At 44.3% G+C, this 27,931-nt stretch overlaps 2 protein-coding genes across 3 annotated transcripts in view; both read left to right on the top strand.

Annotated features, from left to right (window-relative positions):
• Positions 1–129: 129 nt before the first annotated feature.
• Positions 130–15,082, top strand: FLVCR1 (FLVCR choline and heme transporter 1). Its single transcript, XM_062573574.1, has 10 exons — positions 130–833; positions 4,028–4,172; positions 5,254–5,394; positions 6,363–6,430; positions 6,684–6,787; positions 8,035–8,145; positions 9,246–9,351; positions 9,577–9,688; positions 10,386–10,453; positions 11,821–15,082. The coding sequence occupies exons 1-10, from the start codon at positions 195–197 to the stop codon at positions 11,884–11,886; spliced, it is 1,560 nt and encodes a 519-aa protein (XP_062429558.1). The 5' UTR covers positions 130–194; the 3' UTR covers positions 11,887–15,082.
• A 10,973-nt stretch (positions 15,083–26,055) lies between these two features.
• Positions 26,056–27,931, top strand: part of VASH2 (vasohibin 2) — a 37,293-nt gene continuing 35,417 nt past the window's right edge. For both annotated transcript variants that reach the window (XM_062573573.1, XM_062573572.1), the window contains exon 1: positions 26,056–26,158. In XM_062573573.1, coding sequence (XP_062429557.1) covers positions 26,078–26,158 — 81 coding nt within the window. In that variant the 5' untranslated portion in view covers positions 26,056–26,077. The remainder of the gene's footprint in view (positions 26,159–27,931) is intronic.

The following is a 27,931-nucleotide window of genomic DNA, read 5'->3' as shown; positions in this document are numbered from 1 at the left end:
AGCCCGCCCCCAGGGCGGCGGCGCTGCCGCTCCCGCCCGGCGGAAGGGGGCGGGCGGCGGGGCAGGGCCGCGCCGCGCCGGGCAGAGCGGTGCGGTGCGGTGCCGGCGACCTTGGCGGGAGGCGAGCGGAGGCAGAGGCGCGGAGCGGAGCGAGCGCGCTCGCCGGCACCAAGCTGGGCGGGGAGACGGCCGACATGGTGGAGTCCGGGGATGGGGCAGAGGAGGAGGCGGAGGGCGAGAGAGCAGAGATGCTGGGCGCCGCGGAGCCCGCCCTGCCGCACAACGGGCTGCTCCCCGGCAAGGAGGCGGCCAACGGCGGAGGATGCGCGGCGCAGAGCGGCGGGCGGGCGGCGGAGGCCGAGGCCATGCTGCGGGCGGGCGGCGGGCGGGCGGAGACGCGCCTCTCCCGGCGGCGGCTGGCGGTGCTCGCCGTGTTCAGCTGCTACTCGCTGGTCAACGCCTTCCAGTGGATCCAGTACAGCATCCTCAGCAACGTCTTCATGCGCTTCTACCGCGTCTCCTTCGCGCACATAGACTGGCTCTCCATGGTCTACATGGTGGCCTACGTGCCGCTGATCCTGCCCGCCACCTGGCTGCTGGACGCGCGGGGGCTGCGCCTCACGGCGCTCCTGGGCGCCGGCCTCAACGCGCTCGGCGCCTGGCTCAAGTGCGCCAGCATGGCGCCGGGCCGCTACGCCGTCACCGTGGCGGCGCAGGGCGTGTGCGCCGTGGCGCAGGTCTTCATCCTGGGGCTGCCCTCGCGCGTCGCCGCCGTCTGGTTCGGGCCCGCCGAGGTGTCCACGGCCTGCGCCGTGGCCGTGCTCGGCAACCAGGTAGGGGCGGGCGGCGGCGCCTCGGACACCCCCGTTCCCCCCCTCCCGCCGCCCCCCCCCCGCCGCCCGCGGCCGTTGGGGCGGCCGTTGGGGCGGCCGTTGGCTGTTTGGAAATCAAGCCCCGGGGTGGGCTGGGGTGGGGGGGAAGGCGCCGCGCAAAGAACGGGCTGGGGGCGGCATCGCTGCCCGGGGAGACGCTGGGCGAGGGGGCCAGAGGCAGCGGTGATGGGCGGGTGCGCGGGTGATGTTTCACGGGAGGCTGTGTGTTGATAAAGTTGAATCAGCTACTTTCCGCGTCCTGTTTTTGTATTTTCTTTATTTTTAATGGTGACCTTAAATCACTGAGCACCACTAGACTGAGTCAGCTCTGTTGACTCATGAAGTTTTTCTGTAATGGTCTAGTAATTTGCTTGGGGAGCTGATAGCTGAGTGCAGTCACAGATTTCTTCAAAGCTGGGACAGATGTAGTGGAAAGGCTGGGCAAAGATAAGATGCTTTCTTTTTTTCCCTCCTCCCTCCCTTCCCTCCAATAACCTATTCTCATCCACTGCCACAGGCCCTGCTTTCCTGGGGCAACAAATCAGTAAAATTCCTGTCAGGTTCTCCGGTGCAGGCTGAGGCCTTAGGTACAATTTGATTAAGCTAACAGAGGTTTTGTTTATCCTCTTGTGATTATAATGATATATGTTTCTTTTTGGATTATTAGGGTTGCAGTGGTATATATTTACCATTAAGATTGCTTTTTAATTTTCTACATGTCTGTTTACAATTTTCCAGCATTTTTCAAAACAGTTCTTTTTTGGGATGAAATCTCCAACAGACAAACAACTGTCTTAGACTCTTTTTTTTTCTTTAGCAGATAAGCAAAAATCTAGCACCTGGTTCTCAGAGTTAGGCTAAAGATTCCTTTGGCAGCTAAACTGTCCACACGTGCTTCATTGTGACAGGCAGCAGTCCTCCCAGTAGCAAGGAAAGAGCTGCTGTGGTCTCAATTCTGCTGCACAGTACCCACAGCTCTCCCAGCTGAGGAGGAAACTGGGCGTCTGAGACTGATGCTCTCTTCTGATGCTGAGGTCTGGGAGATGAACTGGTGAAGGAAAAGAGGAAGAGCTCAGGAGTTGAGAGGATGGAAAGCAAGAGAAAGATGGACAAGAAAGCCAGTAGCAGAGGTGTGAATGCAATAACTTAGTTACTTACTGGAGCACATTCCCCTGCAGAGGCGAGGACTGATCTTAGAGCAGCAAAGTACTCAATGGTTCTCTGCCACCTAGTAAACATCTGGGAAGCATACTGAGAAAGTGGGTTTTTATCCTTCGTCTGTGCAGAACAACTGCCAGAGATAATGACTTACTCTGCAGCTAGTCAGTCCTCCATTAACTCAAGCTGTAGAGCTTGTGCTCTATACAGGTCTTAAGATCCTTGTCTTGCTTATGACCTGTGGAAATTGATACAGTGTTAAGCAATAGGATTTTTCTGTTTTTAATTTTTGCTTTCTTAAAAAAAAAACCTCTCAAATTCTAGATTGAAAGAATAAGATGGCAAATTAGATACTTGAAAATTAAAAACCTGCTACAGTTAATGTTGTCTGTATAACCTAGTGCAGCTGCCTTCCGCATATGCGTTATGATGCAGACCTCAATTGCATGTCTTGTTGTGCTTGTCTAATTGCACAAGGTGAGCTGTATAACAGAATTGGATTGTTGCAATGAATGAGGCTGTTGGTCTGCATAGTATACCCTGATATTTTGCATAACTTTGAAGCTATAGCAAACAGGGCTCTGGATTGCAGACAGGAGGGACAGAATAGTTATAAAAAATAAATGACACCCATTGTCACTTGAAGTGCTGATCATTTGCAGCTGAAATATGAATCGTTAGGAAATGCACCTGTCAAGGGCTGTCATGACTGATTTTTAAAAATGTTTAGCATCTCAAATTAGGCACACCAGACTTACTGGAATTCTTGATCCTTCTGATCTTAACTGCAGTGCTTCAGCTTTTCATACACAAAAAGTGAAAATGGTATTACCTGACTTTCTTGGAATATTGTTGGTACTATACTGAGTCACATGGAGAAAAATATTCCTGAAGAAAAGGAATAATTGTGTATTCAGTTCGTGATGTTTGTAAGGTTCACATACTGAAGGGGGAGGATAAAAAAATTAAGTCTTCAGGTGAGCACTGGATACTGGGTCAATGTGATGGCCAGTGAAAAAAATAACAAAAATTTGATAAGGCACAGAGATTACTTTGTAAACTTACTGGCACACCTCCAGTTTAAACACTTCTTGAGTACTGAGTTTGCTGCTTTTAATAGTTTTTTTTATTATTATTATTTTCTGGAAAACATACCTGAAATAGAGGTATATTTTCTAGTATAAAAAACTGTTTTGACATTTAAAAATGCAGCTTATTTTTGAAGGAAAAACAGAGATAAATTGGAGAGAAGTTAGACTGTTGTTCCTTGACATTTTCAAATGCTTTATACATGGAGCCAAAATTTCAGTGCCCCCCCCCTTTTTTTGTCTTTTTTAGTGCTGTCTCTTGCTACGTTGGAATTGACTCCAAATACAAACCCACTTCTTTTTTTTTTTTTTTTAATAATTCTTCTTTCTTTCCTTAGCAATAATTGAAGTTGCAGGTTTCTTTTTCCTTAATGAAGATACTTATTTTTCTCTTGCACTTCTTTGCCTGATCAGTTCTGCAGTTTGCCTTGCACATTGGTCTTCATTTCAGTAATGGCAGGGTTGTGATGTCAGATGCAGGATTCTGATGAAGAAAAAGAGAAGAGAATTTCTACAGGAGTAACTAGCCTTCTGTCTCATTTTTTAGTCCTTTGCTCACAGAGTGACTGATACAAGTTAATATGCATGCATAATATTCTCCTGTGAAAATACTCTTTTGCAAAAGGAACTTCCTTAGTGCTTAGTTAAATGTGCTGCATGCTAAAGATATTATTGCAGTTTGATCTAGAAATGAAAAAATAAAAACCAGGGCCATTGAAAACCCGATTGTGAAATGTCAATAAGAGCAAATGGTTTGTAACTAGTCTACTAAAGGAGCACTTTTCCTTCATAATTTTTGTCAATGGTGATTACAGCATAAATTCTGAATTATACGTGGTGAGGCTCTTTGCTTTTGTTGATTTATATTCTTAGGAAAATAATACTTGGTTATCTTTTCTTGTTTTACAGCTTGGCACTGCAATTGGCTTTTTGTTACCACCTGTTCTGGTTCCAAATACACCTGATGATACTGATCTAACGGCACATAATATAAGCATCATGTTCTATGGAACAGCAATAGTATCCACACTTCTGTTCTTCTTAACAGGAGTTGGTATGTAATCCATTTTTAAAATATCACGAGTATGGTGATTATAAGGAATACTTAGACCATCTTGCTTTAGGCAACCAAAATTAGCTTCATAGTTAGTTGTCTGGTATCTTCAGGCTTTCTCTGTAGCATGTCAAGAAGGTATGGTGCTTTAGTGATGAACTTGTGGTGAACTAGTCAGATATACTGGATGGTCTATATTTGTGCCTGTGTGAGAAGAAGAGTCCTGTTGTGACTTTGAATACACTCAAGAAAACTTTTAAACATTTAGGAAATTCTAAGTCGTTGATGTCTTTTCTTTCTTTTCTTTTTTTTTCCCCTTACAGAAGTCTGTCACAGTTTTACTCCAAAAACATGCTCACTTATGTAAGATAGATTAATTTCAGTGACTGAATTAAAGAAATAAATCATCCTAATTTTCCCCTTTGGAAAGAAAATTAAATATTAAAAAACAACTAGGTGATATGATTAGTGGGTTTGGCTCTTGCTTATCTTCTAAGGAAATTTTGGGGGAAATTATTTCTCTGAATACCTTAACCAGAAAGCTTTCACATCTAAGAGGGATGCAGAGGGATTTTACCAAGAGGACCATAACCTTTAACTTCAAAGTACAAGAACACATTAGAAGACAAGAGATAGAAGCTGATACATTTTTATTTTTGCCTATAACTGAGGTTACATTGTCTCAGGTTTACTCGTGTTCACTTACCTGTTGTGTCAGGGTAAGAGACAACCAATTTACCATCTTTGTCATGCTTTACATGGAACAACCTCTCTCAGGGTGTGCAGTTCACTTCGTTTTTGGCTACTAGCCAGAAGGACATTATGCTATAATGTAAATTTCTTCTGTTGTTCTCATAATTCAGATACAGAGGTAGCCTAAATTCTAGATGCTTTGCTGGTGAAGCAGTTACTGGCTGTGACTTGATTTTCTGCTGAGAAAATCTAGAATGTTTTTATGAAAGTGTTAAAAACCACAAGTCTGTCTTAAGAAATCTGTCAAACTAAAACACTTTGCGTTTCAAAAGAAAATGCATTAGTCTGGTAAAGACAAACCAAAATCTTTCTTTTTTATTTTTCCCAGTGTTTGAAGAAAAGCCCAAATACCCTCCTAGTCATTCTCAAGCAGTCCTTCAAGCTATGCCTCCTGAGGATTATTCTTATAAGCAGTCAATTATTAACTTATTCAAAAATATTCCATTTGTACTTCTGCTGATCAGTTATGGTAAGTGGTGAAGTCTGGCTGTAGTCTGGTGGCATAATCCAAGTATGTGTCTAAAGCATGTTGGGTTTTAGTTGTTTTGTGTGTGTGGCTTTTTTATTTTCATTTATTTTTAACTTTGTTACTAACTTAGCAGCCTGTAGTGGAAAACGCAGCAGCATCTGAAGTATCGTTTATAGGTCTACAGAAGAGATTTTACCTAGTAGATAGAAAGTTTTGCCCCCGACTTCACTCTTAAATATCAGAAGACTAACTCTTTGTGGTAGCGAATCTGCATGGCTAGACCAGAAATGACTGAAGTGTAGCTGTGTCTAAAATTTGAAATTTGATCTGTGTATCTTAGCTGCTAAATGAAGCAGAAGACTCATGGTGAGTGAACTGATGTCACTTAATGTAACACAGGACCTACTAAGTAAGAAGAGGAATTACTGAAGAAAGTTTTTTTTTTGTTTGTTTGTTTGTTTGTTTGTTTGTTTGTTTGTTTTTTTCTGGTGATTGCTTGTCTCTAGGGCTGTGAAAGATATGCCAGTCTTCCTCAGATTTGAGAAGGGGTTATACAGTGAAACTAAATGTGCATATGAAGACATTTTATGTCAGAAGTATATCTAGGGGGGAAAAAGAGAAATAGCCTTTGTACCTTCTACTCAGAAAAAAAGATTCATAAGTTATTTTGCCTTACTGTTAGAAGTAATTGCAGTATGAGCGATTTAAGTCAAGTTCTCAATTTCAGAGGTAGTGAATATGAGAGCTTTAGGGATATAATTTAATTCTTCTCAGTGGCCAATAATACTTTTCACGCTGCCCTTTGACAGATTGTAGGGATAGGATACTGGGATTGGAAAAATCTAAGACAATCCAGGCAAGCAGTGTTTTACTGCAGAAGTATCTAGTGGGAAATATTTATAATGCAAATGTAAATTCTACCTGACACGTGTTGAATGATGTTGAATCATCTTCTTTTGGTTTTGTAGGTATTATGACTGGGGCATTTTATTCTGTCTCCACTTTATTAAACCAGATGATAGTAACTTATTATGAGGTAAGTTTCTTGAATCTTCTTACTTTTTTTTTTTTTAACTGTACATTTGCAGAGTTACTGTGTTTTATTACTTAGGTGCTGTGTGTGCTCAGACATTAGGTTTCCTTTATATCCCTGTATGGTTTATTGCATCTTGCATCATACAGCTGAGTCGTAGGAATGTTTATTTGTGCTTGTGACTACCGAGAGGTCTGAACTTGACTGTGAGTGGAAGCAAGTTATTAATGAGCACTATATAAATATTTGTTGAAAGGGAGAAGAAGTGAACGCTGGGAGAATTGGCTTGACACTGGTGGTGGCAGGAATGGTGGGTTCGATTATTTGTGGTTTGTGGCTGGATTACACTAAAACATACAAGTAAGTGTGGATAGGCATGTATGGGGTTAAGGGTAGGAAAAAGTGCAATTGTGTTAGAAAAATACTGTAATGTAAGGGAAGAAGTGGACTGATGATAAAAGGCAGCAAGTTCCTGATCTTTTAGCAGCCTTGACAGAAGCAAGTTTTTGAGGCTGCAGCTAGAGCGTGAGACTCTCATGACTCTCATGTTGGTTCTTGGCCAAAAGAAATGAGAGAGGGTGTACTGTGAAAAACACAAAGAGCTGAAGGGGCTTTCCATCTACTCCTGGCCCTGCAGGGAGTATAATGCTAACAAGAAAAGCCTTGTATGCCCTATGTAAGGTGGCCACTTGACCTGATTGTCTCCTTATCCAGGGGATACATAAAGGCTCAAAACATACTCTATGTTCTCTGCATTTTTTTTGTTGTTGTTGTTTTTGTGAAATGGACAATTAATGGATGCTCATTTTTGGTACTCTTCCTGGGCCTTTTAATAAGCCTAACACTTGTTTTAATTCAAGGGATGGATGTCAATGGAGCAGAACTCTGTTTTGGGCTAGGAGCTCCAGGGTAGTTCATCCATGGTGTGGTGCCCCCAGAAGTGGGCAGTGCCCCAGTATGCTGCTTGCTGTAACACAAGGATGAGTTCTGGGAAAATTTCTCTCCTAGTGACTCATAGTCGATTATGCGCAAGGCCTCTAGGAGCCTAATGCATGTTAATGCTAGATTGGCCTCGCTTCTGATGTGGTTTGACTTATTTGTAAGTAAAAACACATATACATGTGTTTTACTTTTTTGGAGGACAACCGTTATTCCAGATTTAATATAAATAAAACATCCAAATGAGATTTGTTCGACTTGCCTCTTATGCTAACTTTTAGCACTATTAATGTTTGATTTGACTGCTGATCTTTTGGTTTTTGTATAATAGCCTGTGCTGCAGGATGGCTGAGATGCACAGCATAGTGGAGAACTAAAATAACCTTGGGGTAATAGTATCTGAAGTGATCGTACTTTAAGAGTCTGAGAATTTCTCTTTGTCTTGAGTGAAACATCCATTGAACTAAGGGAATAAGGAGTTAGGGAAGGGGTATGTTTTCATGGAAATGCATGATATGTTTGAGTCAGAATTACATGAAGCGAATATTACAACTGCAGAATGTCAGTTACAAAGAGATAAATAATGTTTGTATGGCTTTGCCATGCTTCAGCAATGTGCCATGATCTTATGTTAACAATGTGTATATATTTTTCTTTTTGGGTTGCAGGCAAACTACTTTGATTGTTTACATTCTCTCTTTTATTGGGATGGTGGTATTTACTTTCACCCTGGATCTTGGATACCTTATAGTAGTGTTTGTGACTGGAGGAGTACTTGGGTAAGTAATTAAAAAGGACTGGAAGACCTACTGCAGTTCTGCTTACAAACAACATTTGTAGTAATGTAAAAAGCTAATGGCTGTTTTAACTAAATGAATCTACTGTATATTCTGGTTACATATTTTCAACATGTATCTATATCTTATGGTACAGATACAGTTTAATAGGTTTCACCTTCTGTTACATCAACTTAAACCTAACGTAAATTTCATTTAACATAAATCTAAAGTGAATATTATTTAAAATTTTTAATGACCTAAACAGAAGTCTGTATGTGGCCAATTTGGTTCTAATTCAAAAAGTCCACTGGAATAAAGTTAAATCTATCTTGTCTTCAGTGGACATTTGACTAGAATCTGACAGGGCAAATTTAGGAAGACTGGCTTCTGTGCATGTTGGTTAATTTGTATTTTGTTAGCCCCAGTGACCTGTTTGGTAATTTGTCAGTTCAGAAAAAAATGCATCACTGTCCTGAAAGATTCATGATCTAGAACACCCCAAAGGTGATGAGGGAGTAGTGCCCTATCTAGATAGGGCAGGCAAGGTGCTGACAGAAGCAAGTCCTGTGAGTTTCATTTCAAAAACTAACCAACCAACCTCAGCTGCATTGAGCACCGTCCTTCCTCACATCTGTCTGTCCTCTCTGCTTCTTCCAGAGGAGCTTCTACTTGCCATTCCAGTGTCCAGCCACCTCCTCTACTGATGGTCTCTTTTGAATGCCAACATGAATGTTTAGATTGATAAGACTGATGTTCCCATATGTCTTCCATTTAATTATGCAGTGGTTTGTAGAATTGTTAGGTTGATTCGTGTGTGTGGAGAGGAATGCAGGTAGTTATGGGAAACAGGCAAGTATGTTAAAATGTATTTGTCCCAGAAGAAAGATGTATGGTTGAACTTTTGGGATGAGATCAGGGAAATTAGGCAGAACAAAGCACATTCTGAATCAGGGCTGAATTCAAGATCTGAATCCTGAATTAGGTTTTGAAAGCTGACAGTTAGTTCAGAATAACAGCTAGTTCAGAATACCATGTGTTTATGTTTTGATTTTCTTAGATGGAAGCCGCACTTGTCATCCTCTTACTTTCTTCTTTGACAGGTTTTTCATGACTGGCTATCTCCCTCTTGGGTTTGAATTTGCTGTGGAAATAACATACCCAGAGTCTGAAGGCACTTCATCAGGGCTCCTTAATGCATCAGCACAGGTTATATCATGTTAATTTCTTCAGGTGATGTAGTATTCAGTAAGACCATTCTGCTAGAATATAAGAAGTCTGTCTTAGATTTGGCTGTGATGTCCCTACTGTATTGCTCTAGTTTTCTTATTTTTTGTTTTGTTTGTTTTCTGTAAGATGTGGTCTGAAACTTTGCAAGATAAAATGGTGAATGTTTTCTGTGTGTTATTGATGAAATGACTTATTTGTTTGTAGATATTTGGAATTATCTTTACCCTTGTTCAAGGAAAGCTCACAACAGTGTACAGTCCTCGTGCAGGAAACCTCTTCCTTTGTGCTTGGATGTTTGTGGGCATTATCTTAACAGGTAATTAGTCAGAAATATAAGTAATGATTTATCTCTTATCATTTGGAGTTTTTTGAGATAGTGAAGTTCTGTGACACTTCTAGACATCTCAGACATTGAGGGTTTAAATGCATGGCTTTCATGTCTGGGCTGAGAACAAAAATTATTTGTAATTTTTCATTTTTCATTGGATTTTTCATTTTTTTCATTTTAAAAATACGTGCTGTGCATTCACTTTGCTTTAAGGATGATGTTGCTAATATGTGGACAACCATCTGTTTGGATGCATTTCTTAAGCAGTGTCTTGATGCAGATGTCTGTCTTCAGAGTAGAGTAGTAAATGTAAACAAATACATGTATACAGACAGTATGGAGTTTTTCAAATATGAGGAATTGCTGATGTATTCATAAACTGTGCCAGTGACACTTGACACTTTCAGCACACTTAAGTACTGGCATATGTAAAACCATCCAATTTTGCTTGAGCTACTCATGATTTAAAATTTTTTATTGTCATTTTCTGCATCTGCTTTGTGAGGAGCAAGTTCAGATTGTTGATTAGAAGGCAACTGGTGCTAATTGCGTAAGAGTGAATACAGAAATTTTGAGTATATACTGAAAGCAGCTTCTGTGTGCTTTTGCTGTACCAAACATTCTCCATGAAAAGAATGTCATTTCCAAGTCAAGAGTCATCATTCTTTCTTTGTTTTTGTTTCAGCCTTAATAAAATCAGATTTGCGAAGACACAATGTGAATTCAGGGATTATGAATGTGGACGTTAAAGCTGTAAGTACTAAATCTTTTCCCTCTATTTTATATTGTTCTTGTTGGCTTCTATTGGCACGATAATATTAACAGCAAAAGAGTAATAGCCAAGAACCTATAATATAACTGTTTCCTTTATGTACCGGAACAACAAAGTCACCTGGGATCTTACCCTCAGGTATCTCTTTCTCCCCTTAGCTCCCATGAAAAATGTAAAAGACCTTTTGCTCTCATTTTTTCTGAATTTTAAGGTGCTAATACTCATCTCTGGTTTTATTTTTTGAATCTAGCTCTTTCACATTTGCAGTTAACATTGTAAATTGTGAAGCATTTTTGTGTATTGGGTTAAAAGGTCATGCTACACGCTATGTATTTTATTAAAAAGTGGTATCTCTTTAAGTCAAGTCAGGGTGTAATGAATAAAAGTTGTGCTGCAATTTTTGTACTGTATTCCATGAAATGATAGGTCCATTCTGCTGAGCACCCTCTAAATTTAAAGGGAAAGTGAGCATTATACTTTCTGCTGTTCAGGAGATTCCAACACCATCTTTCAGGAGCTTTTCCATATTATCACACTCACTACTAGAAATAAAGGTGACACTGGAAACTTTTTTCAGTCCCATAGATTTCTTGACCGTCTGGATCAAGATAATGAAAACAGCTTTGTGAAGTCAAGTATTGTAAGATCCTCTATCACATCATTCTTTGGGTGTTGCATATATAGCAGCTTCTGGCTATCTGCAGTCAGGCTGCATGCTGGTAGTGTCTGCAGAAGGCTCAGAAAATTCCAAGCTGGTGCCTTATGAGCTGCTGTGAACCTGAAATGCGTACAGCGGTGTTCGCACCACATAACATTCTTCTTATCAGCTTGGGCCAGGGCTGTCCTGGGGACGTACATGCTGACTGTAGGCAGTGGTCTGTGATTGTTCTCTTTCCATTATCACCTTGTTAATTAGGTTAATGTCACACAACACTATTTATGTTAACCAGCTTAAACAAAAGTGTGGAGCTGTCACCTCAACGTTATAAATAATTGAGAGCTGCCTGCATTAGTGAGGTACAATAACAATTTGATTGAGACCTTGCTCACCAAGATTCTGCTATATTTAAATGTAATAGAGAAAAAAAAAGTTAATCTCTATGTGAGGATCAGTATCTATACGCAGTAGATACATATTTTAGAGTAATGCCAAGAAACTCCATTCTATTTTTTTCTTTTAATTGTAGAGAGAAGGATAAACAAGGTTTTCGTTAAGTGCCGGCTCAACTAGATGTCCGTGAATACCAGCGTAGTCTAATTAATCCAATAATTACCTAGGAATTCTGAGGGTAGGAATAATATATCACTACATAACTGCTTATCTCCTGTTTGTTTATTTATTTTACAGGTGCCAGTTGACAGTCCTGTAGAACATGAAACTTGTACTGCATTAAAAATTCAGTCAGCTTTGTGAGGCTGAAAGAAGGTGACTTAGAAACGCACAATTTTGGCTGAACACTGAACAATACTAATTAGTGTAATCACTGAATTTGTATGTATATGAGTATTAAGATGTGTTTGTGAGATACTGATGATATTTGTGCCGTGGAAACTGTGAAGATGCCCAGTTCATATTGAATGAGACAAATGATTTACCTTCATATGGAATGTTCATCCTAGCAGTTTCCAAGTTTTGTAGTTTCACAAGTAAAGAACTGTATGAATGCTTTCTACTCCTGGGAGAAACCTACATTCAGGGTGCACATGGAAGAATCTGGAATCCTAAAGTACAATCATATCAGAAATACTTAATCTGTTTTTCTTTTCCAAGAAATTAAGAATTAGTTAATTTCTTATTCAGATTTTCCTAGTGCAATTGAAAAGTCAGAGAGTAGGTAGCTGCACAACTGGAGGGTATTAATACTTCTGTTTTTTAATTTTTTTACTGTATCTAATGTAAAATAACTGTTCATTCTGGGAAACTTTGTTTATAGCACAATACTGAAAATAAGAGATGACTACAATCATGAATATTTCATACTGGCATCTGACATTTCTTTTGCCTTGAAACTTCTTGATAGATACCAGAACATGTATAAAAGAGAACACTGTCTTATAGATTCATCACAACATTTTGGGGGACACCTAAAAAGTTTCCTGCTAGACAAACTGAAGAATTTCTTACCAAAAGAAGGAATAAGACCTTTGATAACTCTACTATGAAGTGTTTATAGGCAATGGAAAGCTACCACTCAGATTGCCTCTACAGAATATTTTGAGTGCTTTCTCAGTTTAAGTGAGAGGAGTATGTGTTTACAAAGAGATGGTGCCTTTACTTTGTAAAGAAGATCTTTGTCTCATCTTAAGTTTAATTAGTGCTGCTGAAGAATTTCCTTTTTGCATGTTTAAACTCCTCTGAGTATTTGTGGAGTATCAGAAAATGTGCTCTATCTGTTTTGCATTTATTTGTCTGCATCATGAATTGTATCATCTATGTCTTGTGAAATTTTTGTGCTCATCAGGTAACTTAGAAGTAAATCATGTCCTGTCTGTCACAGTTTGTTTAAAGCTGTAAGATGACTGAAAAGAAAACAGTGGTGCTTCACTTTGATGAAATATTGTTTTTATATCATGCACCTCAGCTACAAAAGGAGTAGACTTCATTAACATTCACTTAGTATTATTACATTTATCTGAAACTGGGATGTGGGTTTCATGCAGCAGTACTTCTGAAAAGTTACTTCTGAAAATGTTGTGCTCTGTCTACACAATTACAGAATTGATAGTAATACCAGGGCCTCAGCATTATTGTATTGCTGAGAAGTCAAACTTGAGTTAGCTGACTTTCTGCAAACATTTCTTTGCAAAAAGAAAGAAGGAAAGAAAGTTCCAACAACATTTGTGAAGCTGCCCTTTAACTATGGGTGGCTTTGCCTTTGGAGAAACTGTAATAATGTGTGCCAATTTATATCTTTCTTCTCTGAGGAGATCTAGTAAATCAGTTATTGTGTTCCTGGCCCATGGTTGCTATGTATTTCCATGAGTACAAGCCTTTAGCACGACTTTATTTAGCTTTGCAGTTTTGGAGAAGTGTTTCCTAAATGTCCAGTGGAAAGTCTTTGACAATATTCTACTGCTCTCTAAATGTCTGGTACACACTGTTCAACTTCTAAGACTGATTCTCTCCCCCCCCCCAAAAAAAAAAAATTAAAATTCCTCTCCCCACTACTGGTTTCCAGTTTCTTTGTTGTTTATAAGAAGTTGACTCCTTCCTTCTGGTGTTCAGTTCATTACTGAAAAATGCTCTATTCCTGCTGCCTCCTTGTGTTTTATGTTCTGCCAAATTACTTGGCTCCCCTCTGGAAAAGATCTAAGCAAGGTTTTTGGCATTCTAGAAGGCCTGCTGGGCCCCTGAAAAGAAAATATTCCTAATAATGAAGGCTTAATTACATCCTGGATTTAATATCCCCCCAAAGGAGTTTGAAAGCTTGAAACCTGTGAGCATATGTTTTTCTGAAAGCTATTTCCGAGCAAGGATAAAGTATATAAATACAAGGCCCAATAACAAAATAAAGAACAAACCATTTTTATTTAGGATTCCTAACATGTTCTTAAAATGCTTGTTTCTGTTGGCTAGGTTTGAAAATTTTAGGCCTGATAGCATAGTCTGGAATTTTTGTAAATGGAAGTTTTCTTCAAGTTCTTCATAGCATTTATTTTGTAGCTCCTTTATAGCATCTCTTATACTGCTGAATGGTTGTGTTTTGAGAGAAGGCAAGAATTGGGAAGAATAAATAACAAAAAATTTCAGGATAATAGAGCTTTCTTAATTACATCCTCTTGGTCATGTTTTGTGCCCGGGACACTCTGCTGTCTCTGAAACTGTCACTGGAATGTGTAATCAGAGCAGCAAGCCAGTGTTGCCTAATGAAAATTTGTTTTTTGAAAAATCTTTGAGAATCTTTGGACTAACTTGCACATTTACAACCAAATGAAATTGTTCAAGCTATAAGTATTTATTACTTTAGTTTTCCATTCTGTGAATTTGTGAGATTTCCAGCATGAATGGGAATTTGTGACCCTTTTCAGTTGCTGTCTTTTTCAATACCTGTATGTACCACCTTCCTAAGCATTATATACTACTAATGGTTGATTCGTAGACCACAAGCTAAATGGTATCATTTTATCCCATGTGACTTCCCCACCACCACTATGTGGTCTGAAGTCTGCTAAGAGAAGTGAGATTAATGAATGAAATAGGATGAACTGAACAAAAATTTTTCTGAGAAGTGTATTTATTTCTAAGACCCATGTTATTTACTGCTCATATATTTGTTCTCTTCATGAAGACAGCAGAGATCTTTGCTGTAATTTTTGTTAGTGTCTCATTCATTGTTTTGAAAGAAAGTTTTAGAATTCGTATAAGTATTCTCTCCATGCAATATTGTACTTACGTGTTTATGTGGGGGAATCATTCCTTATTATTATATGTTCCTAGTGTTGTGTATAAAATGTAACTTGACTGAAGACAAAATTACCATTTCTGATAGCTGCTGATACAGCTGATGGTCTGAAAACAATCCATCTTTTTTTCTCAAAAGTTGTCATTTATTGTAGGGAATTTTTTTATGTGGATTATGTACTGTGTCATTAATAAACATGCATGCATATGTATGTGTACTGCATCTATATGTGGTATTATGTATATTATACACAAGCATACGGGCTTACAGAGAAATTTTGTGAATGTAAGCAATTCAAGCATTAGCTTCAGTATTTGAGCTTTACCACTTTAGCGTAGTGATCTTTCCTCCTTTGCTTTGGAAAAGGTCTCTGAAGAAAAGAAAGTGCTGCTAACACCTGAAGCAGAACAATCTGAAAAATGAGCTCTCTAAGGGTAGTGTAAATACTGTTGCAGTAAAGCTGCCAGCTCTAGAGAGATTATCTGGGAAGAGGAGATAGAGCAACTCGGTAGAAAGAATACAAGTGAGACATTGCAAAACATTCAGTTATGGCCCAACTTTTGCTTGTAAAACCAGAGTTGTCTTCAGACCCATGTGAGCACCCTGCATAGATTCTTTCATTTGTCCTCAAACAAACATTCAGCATTGATTCCCAGGATGTGAGCTGGGAGCTGAGTGAGTTTGGGGAACCTGCTTCAAAAAAAGGTTTTTACTTCCCCTTTCCACAAAATTGTGATTGGCTCTGAGCTATTTTTATATTGGAGACTCCACAAAATGAGGCTGCAGGTGTTGCAGAGCACGGGAAATGCAAGCCCTCCTCTCCCCTGTGGTAGAACACCACCAGCATCTGGTCAAAGTTGTTCAGGACAGAGGGTTGAATTTTCAGATGAGCTCCTTTTTTTACTGCCAGGACTATAGGAGCATGTTGCTGTTAAAGTGTTCCTGTGAAAGCTGTAGACTGTATCCCCAGTTAGTGTTGTAATTTAAACATTCCCACAATTGGAAAGAACAACCACAGCAAATTACTACTGCAGTGAAGCTCATTCTTTGGCGGTCTGTTTTTGTTGAAGGGAAATACTAGAAACCTCTCGGGGTAAGCGGGAGATGTGAAGCCGTCCTGGCTATGATGAATCAAAGGTGTTCTGGAGGGAAAATCCTTTTTGTTTCTACAACTAGGGGAGGCCCTATGTATCCAAAATGAACAAGTTTTATTCTTGCTAGAAAGTGGTGCAGTTTGCACATGAGTTAAAAACACAGGTGCCTATCAATCCAGCTGTTGCCTATGCTGAAAAGGTTTCTCAGAAGCTTGCTGGATTTCCTCCCTGCTGTACTTCAGCACAATAGGCCAGCCTCATCTGACTATGTTCAAAATCAACATTGATCTTCAGTTAAACAGCATCTTACAGAAGACAAAACAATAATATCCTGAACTTTGGTGAATGTCCTTCAGCATTCATATGTGAAAAAAAAAAAGGCTAAGTACTGGCAATGCATAGGCATAGATACTGATCAATGAGGCTGTCGAACACTTCTTTAATAACTGGTATAGCCAACAGTTAGCCTCTAAGTTACTGATTTCCATATTTCATTCTGAGGTGACCTGACCGTTGCATATCTTCTTGAAATGAATCGGACCTGAGGTGACGTGGTTCATTACAAGTGAATTGGGGACAAGATGTTGCACAGGCAGAGAGAAAGCAACAGCATTTAATTTCTGGTCCAGTCTATGGAAAGTACATTGGAAATGTATTCTTCCCACCTCTCTGAGGCGGTCATTTGTTGAAAAGTGTTTTTCCCATAAACTGGTTCTGCTTATTGCAGTGCTTAAATGAAGTTGTAAATAGTATCTAAGGGGCATTGTTAAGATTGTGGCCATGTGTTATAGGCTGTAGAAATGTCAGAAACAAGGATCTACAAAAGCTATGAAGTCTGGGTGGATTGAAGAATATGTATCATGAAAACAATCAGCTAAAAAAAAAAAAAAAAAGGTCTGCTTGATAATACCTCAGGTGAGCCCAGAAATGCTGTCAGCTGCTTTAAATTTAGTGGAATGTCAGCTCAGCTGGTCAGAATTTATCAGCTTCACAGAACATGCATCCTAGTGAGTTGATTTTAAAATGGAAACGTAATTGGAAGCCCTCTTTTTCCGTAACTGACTTTGATTTATGATGTCTGTTTTATTACTGGTGTAGTAATTTCTTACATTTTTTCTCTCTTGGTATTCTAGCTATATTGTGTGTGCTTTCTGAAAAAGCGACTTACAAAAGTTACATGAAAAAGAGTCTCAGGTGAGACTCAGTCAGCTGAGTAAAGTATTACTGGCTTTATTGGACATAGCAGCTGGAAAGAAATGTCTTGCTTAAGTAAGTAAATTAAACATGCAGAGAGAGAATGGGATCTTGCAATGATAATTTTCAATCTAAGTGTTCCTGAATGGAGAATTTGACTTTTGCCCTAAGAGATGGCTTTGATATTTGTTTCTTAACTGACTTCCAGGAGCAAAACTGAATTTCAGTTTTATAATCTTCTCTGCTCTCAAAAGTGTCATAAGGAATTACTAAACCCTGATCTTTGATGAACAGCAGGCTGAGGAGGGGTTACCTGCCAGGAGTTCTAACCCCAGTTCTTAAACACCGTGGACGTTGCTGGGAAAAATTCCACAGAAGCGTTCAAGACTTCTGAAGTTTTTCCAGTCTGTGCTGGGTTGAACCAGAAATTCAGAAACTTTGTTTTATTTTTATTTTTTTTTTCCTTGAATGAAGGAATCCTAAGGTTGCTCCTCTGTTGATCACTGGTCTGGATAAGGTAGAGCAGGGACCACAGATGTGTGCACAGCTACTATATTGTAAATTAAACTGTCCAACTAATGCCAAGGGGAAAAGAAATCTAAAATGTAACAACACCCTGTCTAAGCCTGTGTATGTCATTTTTCTCCATTAATTCATTGGAAGATAACTTGATTTCCTCAGAATAATTCATCACCTACTTCTGAACAAACCTGTAGCCCCTAGGAGCCTATATCCTGAGCTGAACAAAGAAGCACCGTCCTGCTAGGGTGAGGGTGAATTAATTGGCTCCACAGAACTGAAGTGAGTATATTTTGTGCTCCCAGAGAACAACAGAAATTCACTACGGGCCTCTGGATGTGACTTGTTGCACAGATATTAGTTACAGTAAGTCCATGCAGCATGCAAATGCCAGTGATAAATTGGCTCTCAAATTTATAAGTAAGATTTTTACTATCTGGACTCCCTGGTTTGGAGAAGATGCACTCTTTTAAAGAGATTATGAATCAAAAGAGGGCTAAGGCTTAAAGGCTAAAAATGCTATGCTTTCTTGTTTTGTCACTGCTCCATAAGAGCTTTTAAAGGGCAGAAATGCCCTCAGAGGTTCAGAAATTTGGCAGAGGAGCCAAGGCTGGCAGGCTGTTGCTGGAGAGCTGGAGGTCCGTTGGCTTTCAGGAAGCAAAGAACTGTGCTGGGTGTGATCTTTTTCTGAGTATTTCACCTCTTCAGCCATGTGAATGTGTGAATTCATGTGTGAAGCTCACTGAATTTGAGACGTCTGCATGTGTCAAGAGGACAAAGAGCATCAGTGCTTCCTGAACTCTGCAACTTGCATGATCACGCTTGTGACATGTTTGTTCTTGCTCCAAAGTCAGAAAATGCTCTACAGGCTTCTCTATAGGCCAGGTAACTAGCTTCTTCTTTGTTAGTTACCTCTGAAAATGAATATAATTCACATGATAGCAAATTGTGAAGATGACTGGAGAAAAATCCTTTGCTCCAAATGATTATAATTCCTTCACAGAATCACAGAATGGGTAAGGTTGGAAGGGACCTCTGGAGATCATCTAGTCCAACCTCCCTGCTCAAGCAGGTTAGACAGGGTTGCATCTAGGTGGGCTTTCTCTCCAGAGAAGGAGACTCCACAACCTCCACTGGCAACCTGCTCCAGTGAGCTGTCAAGAGCTTTACATTTTTAAATTGCAGGAGGATTTGTGTTCAGAGCACAACATTTGATCTTTGCTCTTAGCTAGGGGCTCCTCTGCCGTGTTTACATTGCTGTTCACTCGTAGTTCACTGGAGAGGAGGAATCTTAATGTGCAGATCAGTGACTTTCAGGGAAGCTGGAAGTGACTCTATAGATCAAAAGTTGCTTGACAAAATCATCAGTACTGTGATATTTTGTTCTCCCATGGTGTTGAGGACCCCAAAGCATGGATTCCTCTCTGCATATCTCTCAAAGCACCTAAATGCGAGGGGTTTGTCGTTTCCAGACTTTTGTGCTATTGCTGAACTTGAGCATTTTCTCAATGTACTTTAAAGTACTGCCTTGAGAGCCAATGTGTTTGAGGAACTTTAATAAATAAGGACTAACTTTGTTCAGATTGTTTCCTAACCAGCATGATACAGTTCCTGGAGCACTTTGGGTATCCTGTAACAGAACTACACTGCTTAAATTAGTTTTTAAACAGCACAAACACTTAAGGTTTGTGCTTCTAATCTTATGGAAGCAATGTTTCTGTCGCAGCGCACTCCTCCTTTGATGTAGGCCGGCACAACTCAGTATTCAAACACAGCTGCTCACCCTGCGATCGAGCTAAGTCCTGACTCTCACCTTTGTTGCCAGCCGCCTGTAGCTCCCATGTAACAGGGCTGCAACATGGTTGACGAGTGCTGAAATGAGATTCTGCTTCTGAGCTGCAGATCACTGGTTTAGCAGTTGCCCTTCTTTGTTAGCTGTGTTTTTATTATGCGTCTCCACCCACCCCCTCCAAAATAGTAGTTGTATTGAGTAATATAAACTCTTTACTCTGAGTAAAGATTGAAGAGGAAGTTAGCAGTGCTTCAGGTAGATTTATGGAAGGTTAAGTTAGTATTTCCTTGTTTTTATAATCAGGTCTTGCGGTGGAGGTAGAATCATGTGATATGCTGGCTAGTAAGACCTTCACAGCAAACTGTATTCAGGTAGATACTTTCCTAAGCTACAGGAATATTTGGGGCTGAAATCTTGGAACATGACTGGAAGAGTTGGGCAGGCTAATAGGGACACTAACATTGTACTGTTCAGAAACAACAGCTTCAGCTGCGTCTGATGCTGTTGGCTGTAAATCAGAGCAAGGTCACTGTAACAGGCACAGAGCAGGAAGGGCAGTGATGATGCTGTCAGCAAAGGATCAGGCCAAGTAGAACATGCTGAACTTCACGGGGAGATGGAAGGAGAAAATGTGCAGAACAGTTTGGGGGGAGGGTGTTGAGGCCTGATTTATAAGCTTTCCATGGCACTTAGGTTTTTATGCTGGAAATCTTCCTTGTGCGATTAAACTGAGGTCAAGTGGAGCTCATTTAGCAGTGGTTATTTTAGGTAGGTTCGTTTATGATTTGTGGCAGTAAAATTATTATAGGAGACCCCAAACTTACTCAGGCAGAAGTCAATATAAGTTGCTGATTTTCTTTACAGCTAAAATCAAAGCGTTTGATAGCTATGTTTCTGCTAGGCAGTGTGAAATAAACAGTGTGATATAGTTTCCAGAGGGTTATCTTGGGCAAGGCGCTGAAGAAGTGCACCCTTAAGTGTTCCTTTTACAGCTTTCCTTTTTTAGAATCTACTCGATGCATTTATTTCCCAGGCTTTTATGATCACATTGATTTATACATTAGGTTATTGTTCCTACTCATTAAACAAATGACTGCTGCAAACTTGCAGCACCATCCATTAACATATTGCCATGGTTACATCCTTATCACAGTTTAACCTTTCCTTTCATTACTAACCAAATCTAGTTCCAGCTTCCAGTCTAGGCAAAAGCCCCAAACAAACAAATTTTATTTCCTTTTTAGGGGCCAAACAAGGTCACAGCGGTCTTTTCAAGTGACAGGATAGTGGTTGCGTACCAGTAATGCAATGTTAGGGACTCCTTCTAGACCTGTGTTTTCCTCTTCCCTTCTGCAAAGTGGAAACACCTTATTAGGATTAAATATTTTGGACTGTTGCTGCTTTTCTGGACGTACTGTGATTTCTAATTTCCAAGAGAAATTCTTGCTCTGTTGAGATCACTCGGCTTTAGCAGTGATTAGCTGGCAGCCGAGCGGTGGGAGCGCAGGGGCCTCTCTGCTGCAACGCCCCTGCCGGTCCCGCTCCACCTCTGCGTCCAGGACTTCATTTTTGTCCCCTGGGCAGCACAGGGCAGCGGGTCGCGGCACTCCTGCTCACTGCAAGACTCCTTTTAGCAAGGATCTGCTCACAGATGAGGTGGGGGGAGTCTCCTGGGAGCTTCTCACGAGAGGCTGCGGACTAGAGCCGTGCTGGCAGAGCATCCGCGCAGCGGAAAACACCAGCGGATTTCACAGCAGCCAGTTATCGGGGCGAGGGAACGCGTTCAGCACGTGAGACCTCCCGGGCGCTCATCGCACCAGCGGCCCGCTTCGCACCGCGCCGGGCTCCGCGGCAAAACCACGAGGCCGCCGTCGCTCCGGCCCCGCTGAGGGTCTCCCCCGCGGCCGCGGCTGCACCAGGTCCAGGCTGCGGGAGCCCTCTTCTGCTCGTTTCCCATGTCTGCACCTCCCCAGCAAAACCGGCCGCTTAGGAACGGCGGGTGACGGAGGAAGTAACTTACCAAATAATCCCAGATAAGTAAATAAACGAACTGCCTCCGTGCACGTGAGATATTACAGGGCGGCGAGGCTTTGCTACATCGTGGGGCAGAATTTCTTGTCGTGCGCACTGAGGTATTGGCTGGGAAATGGGCTACTGGGACTCTGCAGTGGTGCTGAGGTGACACCTTTGGAGAAGAAATTCTCTTGGAAAAACTGCCAATGCTAATATCACCTTGCTGCCATGCTCCAATTAGGAGCCATTAATTTTCCCTCTGTTGGTTCTGTAATTGCGCTGCAGGGCCTTTTGAATACTGCAATTGAAAATAATGAAGGTTAAAACCCTCTTACGTGATTTTATGATGAAATTAGTTCCTTTGACCCAGAAAACAGCTATGGTAGCAGCAAGCACTGCATAGGAATAAGAGCATAGGTTAATAATATTACTCAGAGCTAGCTTTAGAAATGTATCTCCATGTAAAATGACTGGATTTCCAAATAAAAAGTGTATTGCACTCTGGAGTATCGCATCCAGCCACACACCTGTTTTTCTCAATGAAAAGCATTTGACCATGCAAAGAAGCCAGCACTGTGAGCACAAGCCATGGCTGTGGCCCTGCAACGGAGCGGGCGACAGCACTGACTCCTGGTGCTGTGGGTTCTCCCGGGGTCTCGGGATGAAAGGCCCAGCCGTGCAATGAATGTCCACGTGCACTTCAGCAAGCTATTTCCATACGTGCCTCTGTGCGTGCAGCTGCTGTGGTCAGCCACACAAAGCAGCACACCGGCAGCCAGCAGGCCTCCTGCACAGGCAGGCACCTGATTTGTATGGGCGTAAATGCTGTGCAAATTTGTACGTACGCTGAGTATGCGCCTGTGATTTTGGAAATCAAGATACTGGTTCTTCTTACTGCTTGGAGCGAGAGCTCAACCATTTGACGTGCCTTGACAACCTGTTTGTTTCTTGCTCTCTAGGACTATGAGGATTTTTGGGACTTATTGCTGCTGGCTCCTCTCCCGGTTTCGAAGATCAGTATTAATGACTTTCCTTCATGCACCCCCTGCACCACAGCACCTCCCCGAGGCTAGTGAAGGGAGTTTGTCAGTCCCTGTGTGGCAGGGGATTTTAGGCCGCCCATCTCACAGATGGACACCTGAGAGCTGCAAGGAGGTTTGCTTTGGGAAAACGGACCCAGAAACTTTTCTCTCCTGCTGTTGCCCAGATGGCCAGCTCTTCCTACCACTCCTCTGCCAGCTCCCTGTTGCACATGGCCATCCTTGAGTGGCATGGGCCACCCCGGCTGCAGAGCACGCTGTGGGGACCTCAGCAAGCTGCTCTGGTCCTGCACCCCAGCCTACTCCCCAGCGCCTTGCTGCTGCCTCGTCCCTGGCTCCCTTGCCTCGGGGACGAGGAGCCGAGTGGTGCCTGGCCCTGTGCACCCCTGAGGGCAGCATGGAGGAGGGAGAGCTGTGAACAGAGCGGGGAAGGGGGCAGCTCTGCTGAGAGGTACTGCATCAGAAAAAGCTGGTCCCGTGAGGTGAAGACAGGCAGAGTGCATTGGGGGCTTGCTGCATATACCTGCCCCGTTCTTACTCTTCTGTCTATGGCCAGTGCTGGGGAGAGGGTACTGGGCAAAACTAGTGTAGCCATTATTCTATTTTTACTCTTCACCTGTAGCTGGGAAGATGGTAATTAAGGTTTTCCCTTAGTTACAGGGGCTTGGGGACCCCGAATTTGTCCCCTTAGGCTGCTGTTTTGCAGTTATCTTTAGCTTCAGGACCTCAGCTAACTTCTGCCGTGCCTCTCCAGCCTGCAGCTGAGCTTGGACTCATTGGCTGGCCTCTTGGAGGACTACCTGTCCCTCTTCAGCCTGGGCATCAAGGAGGAGCCGGTAATAACCTTTTCTGTTCAGTCCTGGTGGGAAGGTGCTTGAGCTCTGTAAATGGCTGCTATGGGCTGGCATGCAGAGGGTTGAGGGTCTCCTGACCTTGTTGTGCCCCTTACCTACCTGTCCTTCCCTCTTGGACAGAGCATGCCCTGGCACGATGAACGTAGAAGGCTTTGAGATGTAAACTACATAACATAACTCTGTTTTTCACACTTCCAGGGTGGTTAAAAAGTGGGTGGGTAAAGGAGAGAGTGGTCGGAGGGTTTCTAGCTGCTTTGGACAGTGGAGCAGCACTGAGCAAAGGCTGTGGCAGCCTCGCTGTGGCTGCTTGCTCCAACAGTGAACAAGGCTCTGCGACATATGTGATTGACAGTTCATGTATCAGCTTCTTTGATGATGACTTTCTGCCGCGCAGTCCCAGCGATGCAGGCTCCAGCACATGCAGAGTGTCCCCAGGCTGCTTGCGCATGGCTGTCACTGCCTGCTCAGTGCTGCTAGCTGTGAGATCCAGCTCACTACGACTTTAAAGCTTTCTCCTGGCTCTACTTCAGTAAACTTGTGGACTTTCTCAGCCTCCCCTTCCCTAAACTGCTTTGCCTGAGCCTTCCTGTGTTCCCCAGGAGCCCTCTCCTCTGGGCTTTCAGCCATCTGCAGCCTTTCTGGGCCTCTGCATTTCATCCGTTCCCATCTGCAGCCCATCTCTGCACTCGTACATCTTGCTGGTGCACGCACATGTCTGCAGTCCAGCAAGGGAGGGAACACACTTCTCCTGGGAGAGTCTGCTCCAAAACCCTGCAGTGGGTGAGCATACCCTTCCGGCTTGCACCCCAGCATGTTTGCCCTCCAATTGTGGTGTTTGCATGGTCACTTGTTAAGCACAGGCCACAGCTGAAAAGGTGAAGACTTTGCAGCAGCACTGAACCCTCACTGACCCTTCTCCCTCTCCCCTAAATTGCATATGAGCCCCTACGTTCAGCTCAGAGAACTCCCCAGAGCAAAATGTCCTGGGCTGAAACCTAACACTGAGCAAGCTGCGTAAGCCGAAGCAGTCGGTTTACTTTGGCTGATCAAAGTGCCTCTCTCTGGCCTCCTGTGCGTTAAACCTCTGGAGGAGTTTCAGGCATGCCACGCAGCCAGGATGCAACGGCAAAGATCATTGGTAGGATCCACAAAGCGAAGGCAGCTCCTGCGGAGAGTGATTAGCAACTAAACATACACTCACGATTCCCGAGAGTCCTCATGAAGCAGGTTAGGACACTGAAGAGATTTATTTATGGTGAAAGATAAAAATCAATGGCTGTAGATCCTGAGCAGGTGCACAGATATACACGCAGCCTGGCTGGGAGCAGGGGAGATCAGAGAGTGGTGCAGAATATGAACGCGTAGGCAGGGACAGGAACAAAATCTTTCAGGTTATTATTTATTTGTTATGTGCAGCGACCACTGGCTTAGGAGCTGCAGTGGGTTGAGGTTGTTGTTGCTTGACACAAAGAGCTAGAAAACCTTCTGAATTAGGACATGGAAACAAGGGGCAGCAAGTGGAGCCGCATGGTGGTGACGGGAGCCCAGGCGGGGAGGTGTCTGCCCGCGGCGGTGCTGGAAGGCCACCGACGGGGCTGGCCAGGAGTCCAGCACCCGCTGCTCCTGCCGTTAGAGCAGGAAATACTCTGCAAGAGAACAGGTGCTGGGTGAATGAGGAGTCTCTCCCCTCCACACCATCCCGTGAGCTGTCTGCAGCAACGGAGTGGGTGAAGCGGGAGGCTGAGGTCTCCAGAGACCAGAAAGCCTTGACCCAAATTGGAGGTTTGTTTAGGGCAGTTTTGATCGAGGCTTTATTCGGAAACTCACAACCTTGCCCAGAAAGTGATGGGGACGCGTATCAGGACGGGGAGCTGAGTGGGAATAAGGTCGGGTGGGAACTTTAGGAGCTGCTCAGCGCCCGGCCCACGCCGCAGATCTGCCAGGACGTGCCGTGCTCGGGGACTGGGGCGCACCGCGGGGCTCAGAGGCGCAACTCCGACGGCGGGTCAATGCAGGGCTCCCTCCGCGCCCCCCACCCGGGGGTCCCGGCGGGAGCAGGACCTGCCCCTTCGGCCGGCCGCTGCGCCAGCGCCGGCCCCCCGCGACCCCCCGCGCAGCCCCTGCGGCGCCGCCGCCCGCCCGCCAGGGGGCGCCGCGGCGGCGGCGGCGGGGCGGGCGGCGCGGGGCGGGCGGGGAGGGGCGGGCGGTGTGCGCGATCGCCCCGCCCCTCTTTGTTGCGGCCGCCAATGGGAGCGCGGCGGGGGGGGCGGCGCCGCGGCACGGAGCGCTGCGATTGGCGGCGGTGGCGGCCAGGTGCGGAGGGAGCGGTCCGAGCCGGGCCCCGCGCCGCGCCCGTGCGCAGCGCAGCGCAGCGCGGCCGCCGCCGCCGGCTGTCCCGGCCGGGGGCGATGGTGAGCGGCGCTGGCGGGGGGCGTTTTCCGCTCGCCGCGGGGGCGTGGCCGCGGGCAGGCGGCGGGTGATCCCCCAGCGCCGGGCATGGCCGCGGGGCCATGACGGGCGCGGCGGGCGGCGGCGGCCCGCGGCGGGCGGCGGGCGCCAAGGCGGGCGGCCGCTCGCGGAGCGCCCAGCCGCGGGCGGGCGGCGGCGGCGGCTCGGAGGAGGAGGACCGGGACGGCGGGGTGCTGTTCCTCGTCAACAAGAGCGGGTTCCCGCTGGACGGGCAGACGTGGGAGCGCATGTGGGGGCACGTGGAGCGGGTGCACCCCGACGGCAGCGCCGTGGCGGCGGCCATCCGCAGCGCCGCCCGCCTCGCCCGGGTGAGTGTCCGCGGGGCGCCCCCGCCGCCGGGCCGGGCCGGGCCGGGCCCTTCCGCGCGCCTGGCCCTGCCGGAGCCCGCTCCTCGGCGCAAGCCGCTCAACTTTTATTTTCCCAGCGAGTGGAGCGCTTCTCCGTGCCGATGGTCCCAGGGTTTCCAGCGCGCTGCTCGGTGCCTTGTCAGCCGCCACGGCGCCGGTCGCGGCGACTCTAATTTGTCTGCTTCGGCAGACTTCGGGCTGGGTGCGCCGCTCCCAGCACAGCAGCGTTGATCTGGGGCGAGCACTGAAGCCAGACCGTGGTCACATCCCTTTTTCCCCCTGGGGCAAGGCGGTCTGGGTGGTGTGCTCACACCTCAGGCTGTCACCGGGATGTCTGCCAGGTCTGTCGCGTGGGCTAGGAGGGATGAATTCTGCGCACGGAGAAGAGGACAGCGTCCTGAGTAGCGTTACCTTGCGAAGGTGCTCGTCAAATAAGATGCAGGCTGAGAGGGATTTTTGTCCCCGGTCTGCAGCCTGTTCGGTTGAATGTAAATGCAAAAGGGGCATCTCTCGGCCCTTACCTCTTTGCACGTATGGGAACCAGCCTTTGTTTGGATGAGGGACCCAATCCAGCTGGAGAATGATCGTTTTTTTTGCTGGGTTTGCTTTCAGTTCCCTGGTGTGGTTCTTCTCGTACTTGCACAAACACCTGACGTGGAGATGAACTGTTGGGGGCAGGGAGAGGGCAGAATTTCTTGTTTTAGTGGCATTACCAGCTTATGCTAGCTTGAACAGCCTTAAGATCTGCTCGGTGTTACAAGAGAACAACGCACCTGCTGGAGACTTGGTTTCCTTCCCTTGCTTTCCAGCTCCAAAGCATGTGACTCTTACCTGCAACATTCATGGTGACTGACAAAACATCTGGCAGGAGACATGGTTGTGGCTCGAACGGTGGCACACAGCAGCCACCTGGTAATGTAGCTGCGTGCTGGAGCACTGAGAAGAGTGCTGCCGATGTCGTCTTCAGCGCCGAAGCACAAAGCTAACTCTGTGCTGCATGTTCTGGAGCTGGGTGGGAGGCATAACGTTTTGAAATCTACTCCATTAAGCCATTGGGTGGTTTCCCAGGTTCTTTTCCTTTTTCAGAAGTTGAACGGCCAATTCTCGATCAGTGGAAGCTGATGTAGAAGACTTGTATTGTGTTTTTCCAGCGTTGGAAAGCAGCAAGTGCCCCATCGCAGAGTGATTAGCTTCTTTAAGGGCAGAAGGGCCCAGTTTCTCCTCTGGCTGGTTAGCTCTACTGGCTAAGCCTAAGGCCTTGCGGGTCAGGGTATGATTTAAAGACTGTCTTGTCCTTATTAAAGCTAGCAAAGCTCAGTGGGGTGGGTGAATAGTAAGAACAGGTTTCTTTCCTACAAAGTAGTGATGGATTGGTAAAGTTGTGATAGTTGTTTCTGGCCCAGAGTAGAAATATGAGGGGAAACATTTAATATGTTTTTTCAAATGAATGAACAACTTTTAAACTGGCCCATATGGATGGTTATGCTGCACCCAGCAAAAGATAGGTAGTAGTACAGGTCTGGAGGAGTGAGAGAAACTGTTACCTTGTGCCTGTGTCTGAGAAGGTAGTTTTTAATTTGTTTACATTGGTAGCTGGTGGAGGCAGAAAGGGTCATATGTGGAACTGCTCAATTTTTTGGTTCTGATCTGTTCTTAATCCGTAGCGAGAAGAGACAGTTTTCATCCCTTCCCCAGGAAGCTGCAGTTGATTTCTCTAATCATCTTGGTATTAAT

The sequence above is a fragment of the Rhea pennata genome, chromosome 3 (assembly GCF_028389875.1).
Source record: "Rhea pennata isolate bPtePen1 chromosome 3, bPtePen1.pri, whole genome shotgun sequence".
NCBI classification, from domain to species: domain Eukaryota; kingdom Metazoa; phylum Chordata; class Aves; order Rheiformes; family Rheidae; genus Rhea; species Rhea pennata.
The sequence above is the reverse complement of the archived record's forward strand: the minus strand, read 5'-3'. Positions and strand labels throughout refer to the sequence as shown.

Excerpts from the sequence above, each read along its gene's own strand:
- FLVCR1 (XM_062573574.1), top strand. The coding sequence starts at position 195 with ATGGTGGAGTCCGGGGATGGGGCAGAGGAGGAGGCGGAGGGCGAGAGA. Across the intron at positions 8,146-9,245 it reads GTGACTGGAGGAGTACTTGG|GTTTTTCATGACTGGCTATC; the intron begins GTAAGTAATTAA and ends CTTCTTTGACAG. Across the intron at positions 10,454-11,820 it reads TGAATGTGGACGTTAAAGCT|GTGCCAGTTGACAGTCCTGT; the intron begins GTAAGTACTAAA and ends TTTATTTTACAG.